Here is a 21379-nt window from a genome sequence, read left to right on the forward strand (position 1 = left end):
AAGGCCATGCTGCAGCAGAAAATTTAACCTGCCCTAAGAAAATGGGCACATTGACTAAAGTGATAAAATGGCACAGGTACCTGAGCTTATATCCAAGAGAATTCTGCATGTGTCTTTGACTCTCTATATATTTTATCTTGGCCAAAACTCTCTATCTTTAGCAGTTGAAAAGTTTAGCACCAAATGTATCAAGGTTTTAATTTGCTCTGTATCCTTACGTTTCTAATGTCTTATTCCATCTTAATTTGTAAACCTCCTTAAAACCTTTAGAAAAACAAACAAAGAACTTATAACTAGTGCTACAGAAAAAACAATTCCACACTGAATGTGGAATTACTAAATAACAAGTTGGGGCTCCAGCCACTAATCATCAAAAATTCCTGTCTCTGAAGTCATAGGGTTTGGAGTAAGTCCAAACGGAATTTTGCTTTCCTAAATGCCTTAAAGTGCATTCCTATGGAATTCCTGCTCGAACCATTGTGAGGCATTTTAATTATTCACAGTCACACACTTCCACCCTCAAGTTGTTGGCTTAGGATTTCCTTCCCCAAAGAAGCTGTACAGTTAAAAATTCCTTAGGATATCTGAAGATCACCTGAAGCAGTAAACAGGTTGCATCATACTGCACTTGGCACTCACATGTTGAACATTCAATATATGTTTCTTAAAGCAAACACCCTCCTGATTAATCAACATAAATGTTTATTAAGACACAATCATGGATTTGCTGAGAATCCAGAAGTCTATTTTGCTATCACCAAGTCATGATGATATGGTCATCTGAAGTGTGTTGATAAAGTAATTTATAACCAATTTATCAGTTATTGTTTACAAGCAGTTGATCACCACAGTATTTCAACTGTTTAGTACATCAGATCCCTGGCAGTCAAGAGAAGGTTACGAGCAACCACCCACAAGGAAAATTCTTACAAGCTGATGAGGGCTTAGTGAATGAAAGATGACACCTTTATGACAAACTGACAAGAAGAAAAGCCCACACAAATAAAAATTATCTTTAAATATTCACAAAAAAATACAGCTGAAACTAACTCATCATGGAAACACTACAAAAAATTCTAAGACTGATGGGCATGAGCAAAGTTAACCAGTTTGAGCTTCCACCTGCAATGCTACGGCTTCTCACTGGGATTCTCTTAATGGGGAGTGCCATTCGTTTCAGTTTCCACAGTGCAGACCAAACGATTCGATGAAACAGTTTTTGTATAATATCTTGGATGACCTTGACTCTAGATTTAGTCAACAAATGCTCATTGAGTTCTTCCTGTGTGCCAAGCGCTAGAATAACACACAATCCTGGCACTCAAATAGATCACAATGAGGCAGAGAGACAGAAATGTGAACTCTAACACAGTATGAAAAGTGCTATAACAGGGGAAGGAGAAAGTGCTATTTACGGTCACTGGGGGATGGGGGATGGCATTACTTTTTCCTGGGCAGGGCAGGAAGGCTTCACAAAGGAAAGAGCATAAAGTGGTAGGGCTTGAGGGATGCAAACACATTTTAAAGGACGTGAAGACAACTACGGGGGAGTCTGAAACCCGACACCACGCCCATTTTCCAGTTGCTGGCCTTACCAAGTCTTTGGTTGCACTAGATATTAAGAAGAATGTGTTGACCACATTTCCTAATTTTCTGAGCTCTCAAAGGGTCTTTGTCCAAGATAAACTGGAAATAAAGTTGGAAAACCTAAAACTTTAGGAGCAAGATGGTCAGGTCTTTAGGGGTCTAATTTTCCCTTACCTGTGGGCTTTTAGTAATAACATGCAGACTACTAAGGCCCTATGGGAAGTTAAATGCTTATTATACTAAGATTGGAGCTTGCAGTGAGCTGAGATCCGGCCACTGCACTCCAGCCTGGGCGACAGAGCGAGACTCCGTCTCAAAAAAAAAAAAAAAAAAAAAAGAAGTAGAGGTGGAATAACTATGCATTTGAAATATGTCCCCTCTAAAGAAAAAAAGTTCACTGTTCCTTCTTAATTAGTGGTCATCCTTTATCCCTTCTCTCTCTTTCTAGCTCCTAATACCATCTACTTTTCCATTCTCTCAAGAAATATTATCGCCCAAGCATTTCTGACTCAAGGGCATTCGCTTACATATTCACACACAATTTAAAAAATATAATACCTGGATTATTTTCAGTGCCAAACACAGCTGTAATTATGTATTTCTTCTGGACATGCTTTATGTTATTAAAGCATGTAAACACTTTATCTCCCTCAAGTTTTCCAGCCCTCAGTTGGCAGAAAGTCTTTTCTTTTCCTTTCTTTTTCCAAAGCATCTAATACAATTTCCTGAATAGATAGTCAATAAACTTGGTTGCTGAGGGCTCACCTTTTCCCAGGGCAGTGTTTCAAAATAATTTCATCTACTGCCAACAAAAAACACCTCTAGCTTCTTTTATTTTACTTATTTCCCTACAGAGGTCTTCCATTTCTCACTCTAAATTTCTGCTGTTTCCTTCTGCTGTCACATCTAAAGTTTCTGCGTAAGGTCAAAACTGTTTAATGATGGCCTACTATTAAAAAAACAACAACAACAAAAAAACAAAAAAATCCAAAAAAACCACTTTTGTCCCAATCACCAAGAAAGAAGTCAGCAATATTCAGAAGCTCTACTTGCCTACTTACAGATATCCCAATTAACAGGCAGTTTAAAACCCAAAGCATCTTAATTAGAACTGTTTTTTCAAATGCAAGAAGTAAAACAATATGCAGCCTTTTATTAAGAAGTCATTTTCAGTTTGCTGATCTACAGAGTAGATACTACAGTCAACTTGCTTCAAGCTGGGGCGTTGTTTCCAGCACATCTATAATACAATGCACAGTATTCTTTGTGTTGTGCCTTCAGCAACTGAAAAAATATACATGCACGCGCACACCCTACATCCAGTGGCACAAAGTTAACTACACATTCAAAGAAGGAATTAGCTTCCTGTCTCTCAAAGAGTATTCCCACTCAGGGGCCCAGTGGCTGATGCTACAGAAACAGTTTACTACCCTGGGTATATCTTTTTAGGTCAGCAAATCTACCACAACCTTGTACAGATCCTCGCTGTATAAACTTTTATCACTTTTCTCACATTTATCATCTTCTCGAATGTTCCTATATGGCAACATTTCCGACTTATATTACATATAACATTTCATAGGTTCTTATATGGCAAAAAGTTCTGAAGAAATGTTTGCAGGTCAAAAGCTCCCCCTGCAAACATTTCTACAGAACTTTTTGTGGTTAGTGCAGACACTGGTTTTTTTTTGTTTTTTTTTTTGAGACGGAGTCTCGCTCTGTCGCCCAGGCTGGAGTGCAGTGGCGCTATCTCGGCTCACTGCAAGCTCCACCTCCCGGGTTTACGCCATTCTCCTGCCTCAGCCTCCCGAGTAGCTGGGACTACAGGCGCCCGCCACCTCGCCCGGCTAATTTTTTTGTATTTTTAGTAGAGACGGGGTTTCATTGTGTTAGCCAGGATGGTCTCGATCTCCTGACCTCGTGATCCGCCCGTCTCGGCCTCCCAAAGTGCTGGGATTACAGGCTTGAGCCACCGCGCCCGGCCCAGACACTGTTATAGGAAGGGATCCTCAAAGAGGAATTGACTCTTGCAGCACCTTCTGCCAATGGCTGGTTGACCAGTAGCTGGAAAGCTGTGTGCACCCATCCTTGCTAGGAAGAACATGGAGGCAAATGTTAAGATTGCTGGAAAGCATCTTTCCAATGGCTTTCAGGACACTTGAGATCCAGCAGGCACTGGGCTGTGGTAGGGATCCACCAGAGGAGGAGGGCCGAACCACAGCACACAGGTGTGGGCAAGTGGGGTCTTGAACTGACCTTCTAACATAGACCCCTCACTACAGCAAACACACATGCATTCACGGGCTGCTTTGTAGAGAAATGCTGGAACCCTGGCATGCAGATTCTCATTACTGCCGCAAAGGTTTAAAAGTTCTTAAGCTAATATGCACCAACCAACCTGGAAGAAAAGCAAATAAAGACCTATTTACATACCAAAAGAAGAGTAAAGGAGACCCTAGCTTGGTCAAAAGCTCAGGTTAGTAAATTAACACCACCCCATCCCAGAAATCTAGCCTGGAAGAGAGACGGGTAAGATCTGGAACGGGATTTAACTTTTGATACTATCTTTTTAAAACGGAAAGAAAGAGTAAGCCATAGTGTAACATAAAATGTTTACTCAGGTATTAGTAAACCTTTAACAATTTCACAGATTGGAGTGAAAAAAAAAAAGCAAAACATTATAGAAAACTAAAAAGTATGTAAGTTTACATAGCTAGGAATTGGTGGTTTAGGTAATTGCACTGAAAGTGGGAATCATGGAAGAGAGCTACGTAATAATTAGCCGCTGAGTTTTCTCGTATCACATACTCCCAAATGGAATATTTCACATTCAGCAGACTTATTAATGAATAAATGCCCAATGGGAATTAACTAGTACCTCATTCTGAAAGGCTGCTCTTGGCAAAAAATGTAATAACCACAAGGCAAGCAAGCTGATTGCTAATATACACTGGAAGCCCTGCTGGGCATCATATTCTTTCGAATAACGCCTATTACTTTAAGTTTTAGAGCCACAGGTTCATACTACCCTAACCTCGCTCAATGCCCTGCTGCTGGACAACATGCAAAGGAAGGGTGAAGTGTCTGGACAACTTTCCAAGCTTCGCAGTTGGCTTGTACTTGAAACATATTTAGTGAATATCTGCTGTCTCACATACAAGCAAAGAGCTTCCTGGTCAGTGGCTCAGGCGTACACAGAAGTGAGGGAACTTGCGCAGTGTGCAGCGTGTCCCTCTGCAGGAATCATCCTTTCATCCTCCCAATGTGAGGCACCAACATGCCACGTTTGGCCAGTGACCCCCCACCCCTTTCATGCACTATTACTGCTATGTTTCTTTAAATTCAGTCTGCTCCTTAAGGAAACTCCCTGGCAAGTGAAAACAGCAGCAAAGGTAAAAGAATGTGGAGAATTTGGCCGCTGCCTGCAGTATTAGGAAGAACAGCAATTACTCAACTCTCTCCTAGTGTCAGAGGCAGAAATGCGCATGTGAATATGGGCAAGTTTTTGCCTGTCTTCCCTCTAGCTTCTCCCTTTGCAGTCTCTGTCACCTACCTACCTCATAGTCTTAATAATTAATGAGGTACATAAGAAAATGGAGAAAGGGAAGGCAGCGAAGGCGTAGGAGAGGTTTGCGTTCTACCCTGAATCCAGACTAGGCCACAGTGAATATGATTTAAAAGACTTCAGGCATTTAAAAGCTGTCACTAACTTCCCAACACTATGCTTTGCTGTCTCCACTGCTGCTTGATAAACATAACCAAGGAGGAACTCTTGATCTTTTCCTCTAAGCCCTTCTGTCTACAGCACCTGGCAGTCATGGAGACACTACCACTTTTTCCTTCCCTGGCTCTGCAAACACAAGGTAATACTTGACTCCTGTCTATCACTTCTAGGTCATAAAAACATAGATCTTATGACCAGTAGGACCTTAAGATATCATCTGATTCAGTTCCCCTGTCTTCAGGTAGGTAACTATTTAATTCCCTTTTGACAAATTACGGCAAAGTGATGCCAAGGGAAGTTGAGGGGTTTTATTTAAGTCACTGGGCTATTAAGGGATGAAGGGGATTCAAAAGTCATGGCTGTTTTTTTCTCCATCATGTTATCACATACAAGAATTCTGTAATATTTACCTTTCTGGGCAGCCTCAAACCCTTTCTGAAATGAGCTAGGATATACACAAATACAGTCACACTCTTGATTAAAATACAGAAATTTATTTGGTCTTTCATTTTTATGTGATAGGTAGTGGTAGCAAATCTTAAAATCTGCCTGAAATATAGGAACTCAGTGGCTCTGAAAAGCACACAGTATACCCATTCTGTCTCCAACTGTTTAAAAATCCTTCTACTTTGACTTTCAGAGATAAAATTGTCTAAAATCCATCCCTTTTTCTCACTCAGACTGTAAAAGCCCGTACTTTTCAAAAAAAGCAAAGCTCCCAACTATGGGAAGTGAGAAAAGGTTTTCAAGATCTGCATTTGATAACACGATGGAATATTCTATCTCTACTCACTTATAAACACACACACACAGAGGGGTCCAAGCCTACGCATCCCACATTCCTCACACCATAAGGCCCGAAGTGGTCCAACTACTTCATAAAGTCTAGTTCAGGTCAAACATCCTCAAGGTAGCTTTGCCTTATTTTGGCAGGTCTTTTGCAGTCTTAAAAAGAAGTATCACAATTCTCCAACAAAAGATGCCTTTTGTTTAATCACAGCTGTGAAACGTTTTGCTGTGGCCTTTGGATAAGAAGCTAAATAAGTTACCTCTTGTAGACTGGGACTCTGCAGTCTCAGGTTTCATTCTGCCCTGCCAGAAATTCCTTTCCGTTTTGAATCTGAGATGTTTGTTTATGGTTTTTGTTTTGAAATGCTAAATAAGACAGGCAAAGTTTCTAGTTACAGCCTATGGACCACCATCTACTCCCTCTCCTTTTTTTTAAACTTTAGTTCCACAGGCAAGGTAGCTGGTTGCTAAAATTTCCAAATAGCAAACTGTTCAAATTCTCTTCTCAGGAACTTGAAGTATAAAATGACAACACCCTACAATATAATTAACATTTAATTTTCTTTTTTAAAATATTCAGAAGATAAATGTTCTCAGGATAGTCTGAATTATGGTGTTATTCTGACGTCTTTCTCATTTTGTTTGTAGGTTACATGTCTGAATACTAGCACTCTTGATAAAAGTGCTACAAATGAGAGGTACTAAAGAAGTTTCTGGAAGAAAATCCAATTTCTACTATGCGATAATAAGGTTCAGTCATCAAAAAGGAAAAAAAAAAGTCATAAACCACTGATTCCAAGGATTTTTCTCTTCATCAAGTTCTCTCTCCTTGTTCTACAAAAGCCAATTTAAAGCATACACCTTACGAATTCTCAGCCAACATTTACTGGATAAAAATGATACTTATTTTCAGTCACAAAGGAAAGAGTCACAGTTAAGGAAATGTAGTTCTGAGCCAGGTGCGGTGGCTCATGCCTGTAATCCCACTTTGGGAGGCCGAGGTGGGCAGATCACAAGGTCAGGAGACCATCCTGGCCAACATGGTGAAACCTCGTCTCTACTAAAAATACATAAAGTAGTTCGGCATGGTGGCACATGCCTGTAATCCCAGCTACTCAGGAGGCTGAGGCAGGAGAATCGCTTGAACCAGGGAGTCAGAGGTTGCAGTCAGCTGAGATCGCGCCACTGCACTCCAGCCTGGCGACAGAGTGAGACTCTGTCTCAAAAAAAAAAAAGGAATACATAGTTCTGTTCTCCTAAAATGGGACCGTACCTACACTAAGAACTAAAGATATAGTAACATTATTTGATTCTAGGTGTTCACCCTACCCCACACTATACTATATCACAAAGACTTCCTAGAGACAGTGCAAATCCACGGCCAACCTGAAGTATTAGCGCACATCAAAGATGGCTAGAACGACTGGGAGAGAGAAAAGATGGCCTCTGGCCCTCACACCCTCTCCTGCTCATTCCCAAGCCCACAGAGGTCTCTGAACCGGCTACGCTTGCTGCTGTTTCCTTCCATAACCTCAGTGAGATATATCAACCTGGCCTGGCTATATCCTTGGGGTCTCCAACGTCTCCAGTAATGTCCAGAAATCCTCAGACAGTTCTAACAATAAAACGAAATTTAATTCACTGTTATAAAACCGTATGCCATTGGACTCGGGAAGGGGAACATCACACACTGGGGCCTATTATGAGGAGGGGAGAGAGGGGAGGGATTGCATTGGGAGTTATACCTGATGTAAATGACGAGTTGATGGGTGCAGCACACCAACATGGCACAAGTATACATATGTAACAAATCTGCACGTTATGCACATGTACCCTAGAACTTAAAGTATATATTTTAAAAAAGGCCATTTTTAGAATAAATATTAATTTCAAATAGCTCTTTGGATGTAGGGGCTCAAAGCACAAAATCAAGCAAGTGTTCACATTCTGCTGAAATGCCAAAGGCGCTGGGAATTGTAGTTGCACGGGATCAAACCAATGCATGCTTCCTTGGTCCGCGGGCCCTGTACTCCCAGCCCCCTGTTCTCAGTACTTCACGGTTCTTTTCTCTTTGACAAACATCTGACATTCGAATTCCCCCTTGAAATCCCCACCCCTTTGAAGAGATGTGTGTCCACAAAGTAAATTTTTAAACATACAGAGAAACCTAACAAAGGAAAATGAGAAAGGACAGCAAATAGAATGGAAATTAAAATTAATATTATTTTTAAAAATCTATCTGGTACCAGAAACTAGTGTATACACACACACTATACATACACACATATATAATCTTATATATACATCTATGTAATCATATATATAAATCTCTAATCCTCACTACAATATTTACCTAACAGAAAGCTATTAATATTCCAGTTTCACAGACAAGGAAACTGAAGCTCAGAGAAACTAAACAAGCTGATCTCACAATCAAAAAAATAACAGTTAAGATTTCAACGCAGGTTTGCCTAGCCCCAAGCCCTATTTTTTTTTTCCTAAAACATCCTGCACGAGAAGTGCAGGAAAAAGGAGGGAGGAGAGGAGACCCTCAGGTCTTTCTTGTTGCTGCATCCTCCACTAAACTTTTCCTGGTAGTCAGATTTGGGTGACAGTTCCTCTTACTTGCTCTTGACATGCTTGACACTTCCGTATCTCATGGCTTACTGAACTGGATTGTAATGAATTGTCTGTTTTTCCAATTTACCATCAGACCATGGCCTGTGTGAAAACAAGGCCCATATCTTATTTTGGCTGAAAAATAATGACTATAATAGCAGGTAACATTTATCAGGTCTTTTAATATGCCATACTCTGTGATACATGCTATATACATAGGTACTAGCTTTTTTCTACTTAAAGTGTGGTCCTGGCACCAGTGACACTGGCATCAGCCAGGAATTTGTTAGAAATGTAGAATCACAGGCATCATCCTAGACTAACTTAATCAGAACTTGCATTTTTAAATACCCAGGTGATTTGTGTGCACACTAAAATTTTAGAAGCACAGTTTTATCTCATTTAACCCCCACAGCAAACCTAGGAGGTCTCGACAACAGGAAAACTGGCTTACACAAGTGGTGTCACTACTGTATAGCACAGCGACAAGACCCATAGCTGATGCTCAGTAAATACTTGCAGGCAGAAGAATGGCAGGAAAACAGGTAGAGCTAGAAAAAGAACAGAGGAATGGATAATCCTCTGACCTCTGGTTTTGCCTCGTTTATACCAACTGCAGCAGCAGGTTGGAACCACAGCCCCCATGGCGTCAAGCTGTGTCAGTACAAGCTGTTTCTTTGCTCAAGCCAGGCCAAATCCTGCAGTGGTCATCAGGGTGCACACTCAGGAGCTAGAAGCAAAATTTCCTCCCAGAATATAATGTGAAGCAAAGTGCACATTGCTGATTTTAGTACATCTAGGTCCTCTACCTCCTCCCCAAAGTAAATATTTTTAATTATTTGCTCCCAGACAAATGGTTACATTTATAATTCCTACAAATCAATGCAAAATAGTATCTGACCTAAAGCATTACTCAAAACATACAAACTTTGTAGAAATTATTTAGACAAGGTATAAAAAAATACTCATGGGGGTGGCGGCTGGGACAGTGACAACTGCTGAATTCAGTAACAATTTGCTCTCTTTCTAAGAGCCCAACCTCCTTAACTGCTTACGATTAATGACTGAGGTAGATGAGGATCAAGTAGAAGAGACTGAACCCACGTAAAATTGTTTCACTTATACTGGTTAGGAACCTTGTTAGGAAGCATGTTCCATGTGTCAGTCATTCTTTTAACTGCTTCTTAGGGATGCACTGAGTCCTAGCAACCCCATTATTAACCTGACTACACAGATGAGAAAACTGAGACACACAGAAGCAGAATGCAGATTTGACCCCAGAAACCAAGTTCTACTTTTTTAAAAAATTATTTATTTTTTTGAGATAGGGTCTCGCTTTGTTGCCCAGGCTGGAGTGCAGTGGTGCGATTTCAGCTCACTGCAGCCTCCGCCTCCTGGGTTCAAGCAATTCTCCCACCTCAGCCTCCCCAGTAGCTGGGATTACAGGGGCCCATCATCACGCCCAGCTAATTTTTTTGTATTCTTAGTAGAGACAGGGTTTCACCATGTTGGCCAGCCTGGTCTTGAACTCCTGACCTCAGGTGATCCACCTGCCTCAGCCCTCCAAAGTGCTGGGATTACAGGCATGAGCCACCACAGCCAGCCAGCCCCAAGTTCCTGAACATTACACTTTTCTGTCAACATATAGGTATTTTCACATGGGGAATTAACTGGGGCTGGAGGAGGGAGGTAAGGAATTGATACCTGTTCACTTTACAACAAAGGAAAATAGGTTCTTTAAAAACATTTATTTTTTTCATGTGGGCCCAAGATAAAACACCTGAGAGTTTAGTGTTTACCTTGAGGGTATTCTCACATAGAGGTATATTCAACCATTCCTGTGTCTTGACTTAGGAGTTCTTGAGTAAACAGGTTTTCAAAGATGTGACCAGGCTACTGCCCAGGGCAAGCAGCAGGGTGGGTGAAGCTGAGAGGTGCTGATAAAGGGACACCTCCCAGTTTACTGCCCACGCTTATCCAACTAGTGAAACAAGCTAGAACAAAGAGAAAAATCACTCTCAAAAGGAAACTTGCTATTTTGAAGCACAGCTACTAAAGCATTAAGAATGCAGCTTCATTCTTAGATGTTGAGAAACACTCTGAGACAAATTGCACAGGCTCTAAGGATAATGGGCAGGATCACCTCCCCCGCCAAAAGAAAGGGCTACTACTCATACTTCTAAACCTAGTTCAAATTCAAATTCCCCTTTTCTGCTTTGCCACCAGAGCCTGAAGAGATCACTTCAGATGCTCTGATTCCTACAACTAATTTTATCCATATATTTCACTAGCCAATTAATCATACACAGACTTGGAAAATCACTTTTACTTGGCTTGAATTTACATTATTATACAGACTTTTTGCAGTCTTGCTGTCTTTCTTATCTTAAGAGTGTACAGAGCAAAGGATACGTCTGAGAGGTCCCTGGGCTCCCCAGTTTCCCCTTCACCCCAGCAGAAGGCCTTGTACAGCACAGAAGACCAATGAATGAGTGGCTGATTTCCATGCAAAGGCAAGTCAGATCTTTGAAAATGCAGCTTTGCAGAATTAGACCTTTGAGAAGGAAAGCTTTCAATGTGTTATTCATGCATGCTCGGCTAGTCTACTGTTTCTCCCTCAAATAATTAAATGAGCTTTACTGGGGCGTCTCCAAAATCCTGATACCAAACGTGCCATACGGAACACAGTGTTACAGGAACCCGCTTCACTAAACATATTTCCCTTCCACTCATTTTACCACCTCCCACCCTCTTGTATTTACAGGCTAAAGCAACACTATCATCTCTGCTTGCACCATAGCCTGGGAGATGTTAAGCACACCCACATTTTTCAGGAATTTCACAATTAATGTCTGGAATGTGTTTTGGATTATTCTTCAAAGGATGATATAGTTGCCCTAAGATGAATTCAATATTTTCCCTTCTCCCATTTGTCATTCTTTAGTCCACCCCCTCATTACCTCCTTAGGGTCATCTGTTTCATCTATAATATATCCCCCAACTTCATAATGCCGTCCCCTGCCTCACCCAGCTGTTCACTCATTCATCCCGGTCATCGCATCTTCAACAAGCCACACAAAACATAGAAACCTGTACCAAGTCACCAAATACATCCTACAAATGCATGTAATGCCCACACAGATTAAGGACTGTTCAGTTTTCTTCACACATTAATCTGACTGCTTACAACCCTACCGCCAACATCTTGGAGATTTTCCTGGTCAATGTTCAATATGTGTGAATGTCAACAACTATCTTCAGACTTGCTATTTTTGCCATTCTGATAATACGCAATCCATGTGCCCTTTGCCAAGTGTTTTATGTGACAGGACTCCTTGGTAACAGTGAAGATTCTATAAGCCTGGCAATCAAAGTGAAGGTCACTGAGTCCTGTCATTTATTTAAGTGCAGTGAATAGCTGGTCTCTCCATGTTTTGTCAATATTTACTTTTGAGAGGAACTAATTATTTCCTTGTTTACTTCGTTGGTTTCTCTTCCCATTCCCTGTTAACATAATGTTATAGGCTCTCTGCTTGTTTCTCTCTGGGATCTAAGGGCTCCCTCCCTACCTAAGGACTTCTGAGAGGAAAAATGAAACCCATTATTCGAAAACAAATCCAAGAGCTTAATTTTTCTAACTATAGAAGCTGATATTTTGCCCCCCTCTCCCGTTACTTAATTTGTAAATTAAAATTTGTGGACTCTTAACTTCAAGCCCTACTACAGAGTGGTGAGAGCGGTTTCCATGTGGCTTGTGCAGAACGAAATGTTTGGGTTCATTATCTGGCCTCCTGCAGCCTGCTCTCTGGAGCAGATCCTGCACACATTTTCTTCCAAGCAGCCATCATCTTCACTGACTGTCGTCAGTGGGGATAAGCAAAGAAACTTTGCATGGCAAGTTTCAGGAAACAAAATTCTGTTCTTTGCTGTAGGTACCCCACTACATATACTTAGTTCTCTACACACTGTCCAATGAAAAATGGATAAAAGGAAACGTTAAAATTCCTGGGGGAAATAAAAGGATTACATTCTGAAAGAGGTCGTTTTTAGACAGCAGTGGCGAAAAACAGGGAATGCTAAGTTCCAAAAGATGAAGCTACTCAGTAAATACTCAACAGGAAAAAAGCTGGTGCTTATCTGATACAGCTATCACCTGAATCTAATACAACAGAGTTCTCGGAACAATGGGACTCAAGCAGTCTCCACTTGGTTCCTAATCACTCTGTCCGTACAAACTGCCAAAACAAATCACCATCTGCCCTTTAACTGCCCAGAAAGGTCGGTCATGCTCTCCACCTTGCATCACTCCTTACAGAAGCATAAAGTGCTACTACACATGGGAGAAGAAATGGCTCTCACCCCCTTAGCTCAAAATATAAATCTCACTGTCCAATCAAAACCTTCTTTCTAGAAAATCTCACTTCGTTAATTTTTCAAAACTCTGCCTTCAATCCTCCAAAGATGTTTTCCATCCAGATTTCCTTCTCCAGGGTTCAGGATCCACACTTGTTTCTCTGGCTTCTAGGTGATTTCCCTGGAGGCAGGCAGTATGGCCAAGAAAACAGGCCAGTTAGGATGCTGCAAAGAGCAACAGGAGGTCTCAGCAGATGAATGGAAAGAAAGAGACCTGCACCCTCCCAAGTCCCAAAAAGCACTTTCTAGACTGAGAGAAAGTAGAGAAAAAACTTTTAGGTATCAGGCTCCACGCTCAATTTTTCAAATGCACTTACCACCCCCAGCCCCCAACACAAAAGGAATAATTAAATCAGAATTTATTTAATAACAATCTAAACAATGCTGAAAAGAAATCCAAGTGTACATCTCACATGGTGCACAGGACACAACTCATCACATTATTTAATTATTCAGAAAATATTTTTTTTCCTTCAGCATTCTTTCTATGGATAGGATTGTTCTTCCATTTATTCAATGTACTTTTACTGAGAGCCAACTGGGCCAGCATGCCTTAAAAACCTAAGGCAGTGAGCCACAAGCTGAAAGGCGCTCATTTCTGCCCATGATTTATCTAACTCATTTTGTGAACTGCAGTTAAAAACGGAATTTCTTTCCCCTACAAAACCAGTATGAGAGTAAACACAGCTAAAAATTACTGCAAGCTGGCTAACAGAGAATATAATTTGTATTTAAATTATGTCATTGAAAGCAGGGAGATTAGTCATGATAATATTTCTATACCATGCAATATGTTTTTACAATGTAGCCAATTAAATAAGTTTTCAAGAGTTTTCATTAACAGATACAACCAGTAGGGGTCATTTTAGTGCAAAAATTGCAGCAAAAGAGACTTTAACATGAATAAAATGTATTGATTCCTATTCATGTTAGTTATGATAACCATGCTTCACCACGTGAATTTCTGAATAAAAATGGAAACTGAGGGAAACATTGGCCATTCAGAAATTTCTTGTAAACTCACAGAAAAACAAGAGATAATCAATACCTTCTAGGTAACTGCTGACATTAAAGACTCCTCTAATTCTTTCTTAAAAAATGAAGGTGGGGGGGAGGTTGGGGTATCACTTATCCCATGCTTTCCATAAATCTTGCCGTTAAGTGAAAACATTGAAATTTTAAACACACGACTGAAAATATCTGTCTAAATCCAACCATTATATCATGCCAGGTAACACTGTCCTTACTTTGGTTTCACAGATTTAGAATGCAAGTTGACTTGCTGTTTTCAGTTTTTTTTTTTTTTTTTTAAATGAAGTGCCCTGGACACACAATACTGATAGTTGAAAACAGGCCTGCAAAATAAAAAGTGTTTCTAGAGAAAGTAATTGAGATATAATCATGTCAACAAACCCTTCCAAGCATTTCAAAGCGAATACCAAGCACACAGGGTGTTACCAGAAAAAAGGAAGCTATGAGGGATCACATCATTTCAGAGGAATGAAAGGCTCACCAAACTGCCAAAATAACTCTATACTGTGACATGGGATATTGCTGCCAAAACACTCGATTACTGTAAATGTTCCCTGAGCATTTCCTTCACCAGAAACAGACTAAGAAGAAACAAAACAAGGGTTAGAATCTTCAGAACCTGCAAAAGTCCTTCTCGGAGCACAGCAGTTTCCACTGCATTTAACTGTGTTTCATGTTGCTTGTTCTTTTCAGATTTACGAGAGGCTGGATTAAGTTATACACTTCAAATGGCAGGGTTCAAAGATGCATCTTTTAGTCTAGGTCATTCAGAATTCCCAAAGTCAAAACACATAAAATGATATCAGAAGTTAATCTCATGGCCATTTTTCCTGAGGTAAGGCATAAAAACAAGTTATAAAAGGGGACAATATCAGGTGAGAGGCTTTTTTGTACTTCAGGCAAATGAACTCTTCTAACCCAATGTCTTATGTGTGCAGCAAAGCAAGTCCCTCCCCTCTGAGAAGAGTTCCCTTCACTCATCACTGCCCACTAGCTTCCAAACCAGAAAGGCCTCCCCTATTTTCCTGAACTGCCCAAACTCTAAAACTAGACAGGTATAAATAAGTACCTATGTGTATGTCTGTGTGTATTGAGAGAGAATCACAGCACTGTAGCCTTTTAATAGATCCATTTTTATCCTTAAGGTTGTCCCCTCCTTTTTCAGTATCCCAGCATAGTAAACACACACACACACAGATGCTTCAGAATAAACCGTTCCCTGGACTGTGCTGACTGTGAGTAGTGAGGAAGGCACGCCGGGCAGAGGGCGCCGGTCCCTCCTCGCCGCCTCCCCAGAAACGAGGCTGCAGCGTGCCCTCTGCTCACTCGCCAGGATGCCCCCGGAACAGCATCGTCAGCCCAACGTCAGCCCGAGCAGGGATCCCACTTTTAACTGATGCTCACCGAACCCTGCCCCCGTTAGCCACATCAAAATAACTCACTGCCTCCCTCTAGACCCCAAACCACACCAGGCACCCTGAAGGCCGAAGCAAGCGGGCAGAGATTAAGGCCAACATGCACTAACATTGGCTTCCCAACGAGAAAGACCACTAATCTAATCTCTTTCTCCCTCTGTCAATCTCAACACCGTGGAGCACAATGCGTGCTGGAGAAGCCAGCAGAACAATCCCCGCTGTCAAACAAACAAAAAGGAGGAACCGGCAACACGATAGGAAACACGCGGATATCTGCTATTAAAAAGCAGCCACTAATAGCAAGAACTTTTCACTCCCAGGTGCAACCCCCACCCCCTTTTCCTTTCAGCAGAGAAAGCCTTTGACCGTTTTCAATGGGCAAATAAATGAGTAACCACCGTGTGTAACTTCCCCTGGGCTGACATATTCCGAGGCTGAAACTGATTTATGTGCGGAGGAGGAGGAAGGGGGTGAAGAAAGAGCTCAAGGAAAAAATAATAAAAGAGTCACTCGGGGAGTGCGAGCTGGAGACACGTCTCCTCCGCCAACAGAAAAAGGACTTTCGCGGCCAGTGTGCAGCTCACGGTGCCACACTGCGCCAGTGCGGGGAGGGCGGTAGGGACGGGCTCCCCGAGGGGCTTGCGCGCGGCAGAATCCGCAGTGCCCCCCGCCCGCGGAGCCCCCACCTCGGGGTGCAAGGCCGGGCCACCCAGTCCCAGCTGGAACGGCCACACGTGTGGGCGTCAGTGCAGGGACAGGAGCGATCCTCCACTCGCTCGCCCCCACCCACCATACCCAACCTCGCCCGCGGCTGCCTAAGCGTCGGGGTGAGCAGGGAGAGGGAACGCAGGGCCGCGGGGGCACTCTCCCGGGGGCGGCGGCCGCCCCTCCTCCCGCGGAGCCCTCTTTCCTCCAGAAAGTCTCGGCCAAACTTTGTTCGGCGCAAGCAGCGCCGAGGGGGCGGCGCGGGCCAGGTGGGAGGGGGCCCGCAGCGGGCGGCCGTACCTTCGCAGACGCCCGCTTCGTACTCGGTAAGGGAGTCGCCATTGAGCGGGGGGCGGATGACACAGCGCAGCCCCCGGTCGCAGGTTCCGTAAATCCCGAAGGTGCCGCCGCAGCTCTCGTTCCTCTGGCTGGCGCACGTGTAGCAGCAGCCGCAGACGCCCTGCACGATGCTCCCCGGGCAGTTCCTGGGCTCCTCGCACTTGGACTCGTCACAGGGCAGGCAGACCAGCGCCCGGGTGCCGGAGCGCGCCAGCAGCAGCAGCAGCCCCAGCAGCGAGACCAGGAGGTGCCCGCAGCCGGCCAACCCCCTGCCCCCCGCCACCAAGTACATCCTCCTGCGCCGCCGCCGCCGCCGCCTCGCAGCCGGGCCGGGAGCGGGGCGGGCGCCCTCCCCTCCGCGGGGCACACGCGCCGCCGCCGCCGCCGCACCGGCAGCCCGCGGTCCTCACCGCCCCTCTCGGGGCCCCCGGGGCGCACCTCCCCTCGCGGGGCGAGGCCCCCGCCCCTTCTGCGGGCCGCGCCGACCCCGAGCCCACGAGCGTTGGCGCCGGCGGCAGCGGCGGCTTCCCCTCCTCCTCCTCCTCCTCCCGGGAGGGAGGGGGGAAAAAAGAAAAGTTTCCTCCCGGCAGCTCCGGTTCAACCCAAACTTCTGGCGCGGCGGCGGCGGTGGCTGCTAAGCTCGGCTCCAGCCCGGGCTGGCGGCGCCTCCTCCCTCTCCTCCTCCGAGTTGGCCGGCCCCGCAGCGGCGCAGCCTCGGGGCCGGTCCCCGCCTCCCGAGCTGCCGAGTGGGCGCGGTGGCGCAGCACTAGATCCGCGCCGTCCGCTCTGCGCGCCCAGCTCGCCTCACTCCTGCGCCGCTCCTCCGGGCGCTTGTTTATGGCTGGAGCCTCCGCCGCTCGGGCTGCGCCCTCCCCCATCCTACCTCCTCCCCCAGACCTCGCCCCCCCCCGCCCCAGCGCCGCGCGCCGCTCATTGGCTGCCCCCCCACCCCCCTCCCCGGCCCGGCCGGCCCCCTCCACCTCCCCCTCCCCCTCTCGGGCGGCCGGGCCCTTCCACCCTCACACGCCTCCTCCTCCTCTCGGTCTCCTCCTCCCCGAGCCCGGCGCACCGAACCGGCCCTGCCACCGAGCCGCGGCTCTGGCCCCGGCACCGCGGGCGCGCTGCGGAAGGGTTGGGGCGCACCCAGCAAGCAGCGAGAGTCGCGGTGTCCCGGGCGCTCGCTGGCACCGTGGCCGCGGCGGCCGGCCTGGGAGCCAGGAGGGCGAGGCGCCTGCACCTTCGGGGCCAGATTGGAGTTCGAAGAGTGGCGGGGACCCCAGAAGCTCCGGGCCGGGGCGATGGCTGCAGCCTCGGGAGGGTATCTGCCGGATCGAACCCCGGGAAAGGGAAGCAAAGGCATGGAACCTCTGCACACTGGATGAGAATCCATCTTCCACTCGAGCTGGGAATAGACTTTGTAAAAGATATTATGTAATGGAGTCTCGGGAACCCTGAGACCTCTCCAGCGAAGCTGAAGTGAATTAATTAAGTGCTTTAAACGGTCTTGGTAAATATTCCGCGGGAGCTGGGGAGGACTGTTGGGATGGCTGTAGCTTGAGTTGAATTTGAACTGTCCTCATTCTGGGTTTTGTCGCTCTGCTGTCTGCGCCAAGGTGCTGTGTTACGGGAGGGAGTGACTGGAAAGTAACAAAGCTGCATCTTTCTCCCTGGAGTAAGGCCGAAGATTGGATGACTCCACGCCTTGACATGACACTATCCCCGCAGAGCTCATGCACCATGAACGCCATATGACATTGCCGTTTTCTTTCTCAGTTCATGGACAAAAGTGGTGGGTGTTCATTGTCTTCATTGTCAATGCATTAATAAAGAAGATGTGTGGTACATAGTCTTTGTGATAAATCAGGTAAATAAGCAACGGAAGTGATGCAAAATGCACCGTGTGGAGATGGTTTCTCTTCAGTGGTTGTCAGAAAAGGTCCTCGTCATGATGGCTCTGTCACTGATGGGATGTGAAGTAGTAATCCGCTCCGTAGTGGCCTGCCATTCACAAGATGGGTACCAAAGTGAATAACATTAATTAATTGACCAAAAAATGACTGTGGTCAATGGGGGAAAAAATCGATCCCGTGGCAGGTGTGAAGTGGGAATGGCTGGCCCACCCTCTGATCCAAGATGGTCTGGCTGCAGGAAGGTGGCAGCCAAGTGGATTCTGAAAATCGTGACTAATGAACCCAAAGTTAATAGCTGGCAGTGCAAGGAAAGAGGAAACAACGCTACCTTTGAAATTTTATGTTTGTGGAACAAATTTATACTTATGATAAATATTTTAGTTTAACCGCTCTCTCTAATCCTGAATCCAAAAGCCAGAGTTACCAGTGGAATATTCCCCCATGATTGGCATCAGAAACTAAACATTTCTCGTGTCATATTTCTTTGTCGAAGGAGAGGAAGAGGCTTATTAATTATCACTGATTATTATAGGGCCACGAGGAAGATGTTCAACAGTGGAAAAGGGAGTGAGCACTGCATTTTCTAGAGGGGTTTAAAGAGTTGTTGCAATGAAATAATTCCTGCAGTTGTGTGGGAGGTCAGATTAGATGATCTCCAAAGGCCCTCATACCCACAGGGTCCATAATAAGTGTTAAGTGGCAAAATCATTTAAAATATGCTAGGTTTTCTATTAGAAAAACCGAAGAGACTGGGCGTGGTGGCTCATGCCTATAATCCCAGCACTTTGGGAGGGCCAAGGTGGGCAGATCACTCGAGGTCAGGAATTTGAGACCAGCCTGGCCAACATGGTGAAACATGGTGAAACCCTGTCTCTATCAAAAATACAAAATTGAGCTGCGCGTGGTAGTGCATGCCTGTAATCCTAGCTACTCAGGAGGCTGAGGCAGGAGAATCGCTTGAACCCAGGAGGTGGAGGTTGCAGTGAGCCGAGATTGTGTCCTTGCACTCCAGCCTGGGCAACAGAGCATGACTGTGTCTCAAAAGAAAAAAGAAAAGAAAAACAAACAAAAAAACTGAAGAGAAATAAAATACACATTGTTAAACATTGTTCTTTCTTGTCACCAAACAAGGCAGCAGCCCTTCACTGTGGGATTTGCCAACGAACTGTCATCATCGCTCTGTGTTAAAAGGTCCCTTCCACTCTTGCAGAGGAGGTTATCTGTATTTCTGTTCAAATGCAAGTATAAAGACATTAAAATGTAGCAGATAACATTGTAGGACCTGACAGGAAAAGCCAAGGTCAGGTGATGAGAAAAAGGCAGAAGTGAGAAAGCTACTGTAGTTAGGAAGAAGGAGGTAATAAACATTGTCAAAGTTTAGCTTCTATTTATTTTTAAGGGGATATATTAAGGATTAAGGAAAGCTACAGATGAGCACAGGCAAAGGATAATACGGAGATGACTATTCGTTGTTCCTGGGACTTCAGAGGTAGAACCATCTGGAAGGTAGATGGACAGATACAAAATGAGAAAGGTTGACTTCTCACAGGAATTCAAGTCAGGTTTAGAAAGGACTGGGGAGATTCTTTACGACGAAGATGATTGTATCAGCTCAAAAAGAAAAAAAAAAAATCAAGTTACATTACACATGCCCTTTGCCATAGAATTAATAGTCATAGAAGCAATAGAGAAAATAGGATTCCTTGAAGCCAGTAACTGGTGGCATATGAGAAACGTGCAAGGTCCTGGCAGCTTTTCTGAAACCAGTGTGTGAATCAGGAGCTCAGTTATAAAACAGCTCTTTCTTCTCTGGGATCCAGGAGAGATGGTAATAAGGTAGTGAGAAGCCGAGGCAATGATATTGAGGCTCAAATACAAAAGTATTTTCTTATCTTCTGAGACCAGACTAAGGTTACAGAAAGAGTTCGGGCGAGCCCAACATGATGACAATCAGGTGTCACGGGTGAAAGTGGCTAGGAAGAATTACCTGAAATTGAATGGACCCTGAAAGTCATGAACGAATGTTAAGAATTAGAGCCACACATGAAATATGGTTTAATGCCTCTCTTTCTGGGAAGCCTTCTTGAGCTTCTTTATCTGTTCTACAGCATTTGTAAGTACCTCTGCTTGCAGCATTTGTCGTGTTGCATTATAAATAGCTATTTAAATAACTCTGAACCCAATTAGCTTGTCAGCTCATTGGAGAGGGCAGGACTTATAAAAATGCATGCATGAATGAGTTCAAAAACGGAGAGAGTGAAGAATTACAGACAAAAAGATATTTGAATATTGTCTGCAGCCCTTCTCTTGGTTTTAGTAAATACCTCAAAATCAGTACTTGAAAGGGATGGTAGGGGCAGGAGGGAGTCATCGAAGCTGGGGTGAGGGAGGGGTCGGGGAGTCAGGGAACAGGTCTGGAAGGAACCAGGAATTATGAAGTATTTCTGATGGAGGTCTAGAAGAAGAGATCGTCTGCCCTCTATTGGCCACCCCGGGAATTAATACATTGTTGAAAATGTCTGAAAATCACAGTGCCCATTTTTTGGCCTAAGCAGAAAGTAGAAATGAGAGGGCAATAAACAGAATGTTAGTATGAGACCCCACCTTACCGATACAGTGTCTAGTCCAGCCTCCCACCTATAGTCACACTCTCTGGGATTTGCCTGCTGTTTGTATTTTTTCTCCCTGAAATGAAAAGAAAAATGTAGAAGTTGCCTTTGAGTTTGATTCACATACTGTTGGAATTGAGTTGCACAAGAGAAGAAACCTCATTGTGTTACGAAAATGTTGCATACGTATTAGAAAGTGCTACAAATAAAACAAGGTAACAGGTCTGGCCGGTTTCA

At 44.3% G+C, this 21379-nt stretch overlaps 1 protein-coding gene across 5 annotated transcripts in view; it reads right to left on the minus strand.

Moving 5' to 3' along the window:
* CRIM1 (cysteine rich transmembrane BMP regulator 1) overlaps nucleotides 1-17435 on the minus strand; it is a 197357-nt gene extending 179922 nt beyond the window's left edge. For 2 of the 5 annotated variants that reach the window (XM_077959728.1, XM_015112099.3), the window contains exon 1: nucleotides 16585-17049. In XM_077959728.1, the coding sequence (XP_077815854.1) occupies nucleotides 16585-16915 (331 nt within the window). In that variant the 5' untranslated portion in view covers nucleotides 16916-17049. Of the gene's footprint in view, nucleotides 1-16584 lie in introns of all 5 variants that reach the window. The other 3 variants (XM_015112098.3, XM_015112100.3, XM_015112097.3) reach the window with 2 other exon arrangements.
* Between the last annotated feature and the right edge of the window lie 3944 nt (nucleotides 17436-21379).

The sequence above is a fragment of the Macaca mulatta genome, chromosome 13 (genome assembly GCF_049350105.2).
Source record: "Macaca mulatta isolate MMU2019108-1 chromosome 13, T2T-MMU8v2.0, whole genome shotgun sequence".
Taxonomy (NCBI): Eukaryota; Metazoa; Chordata; class Mammalia; order Primates; family Cercopithecidae; genus Macaca; species Macaca mulatta.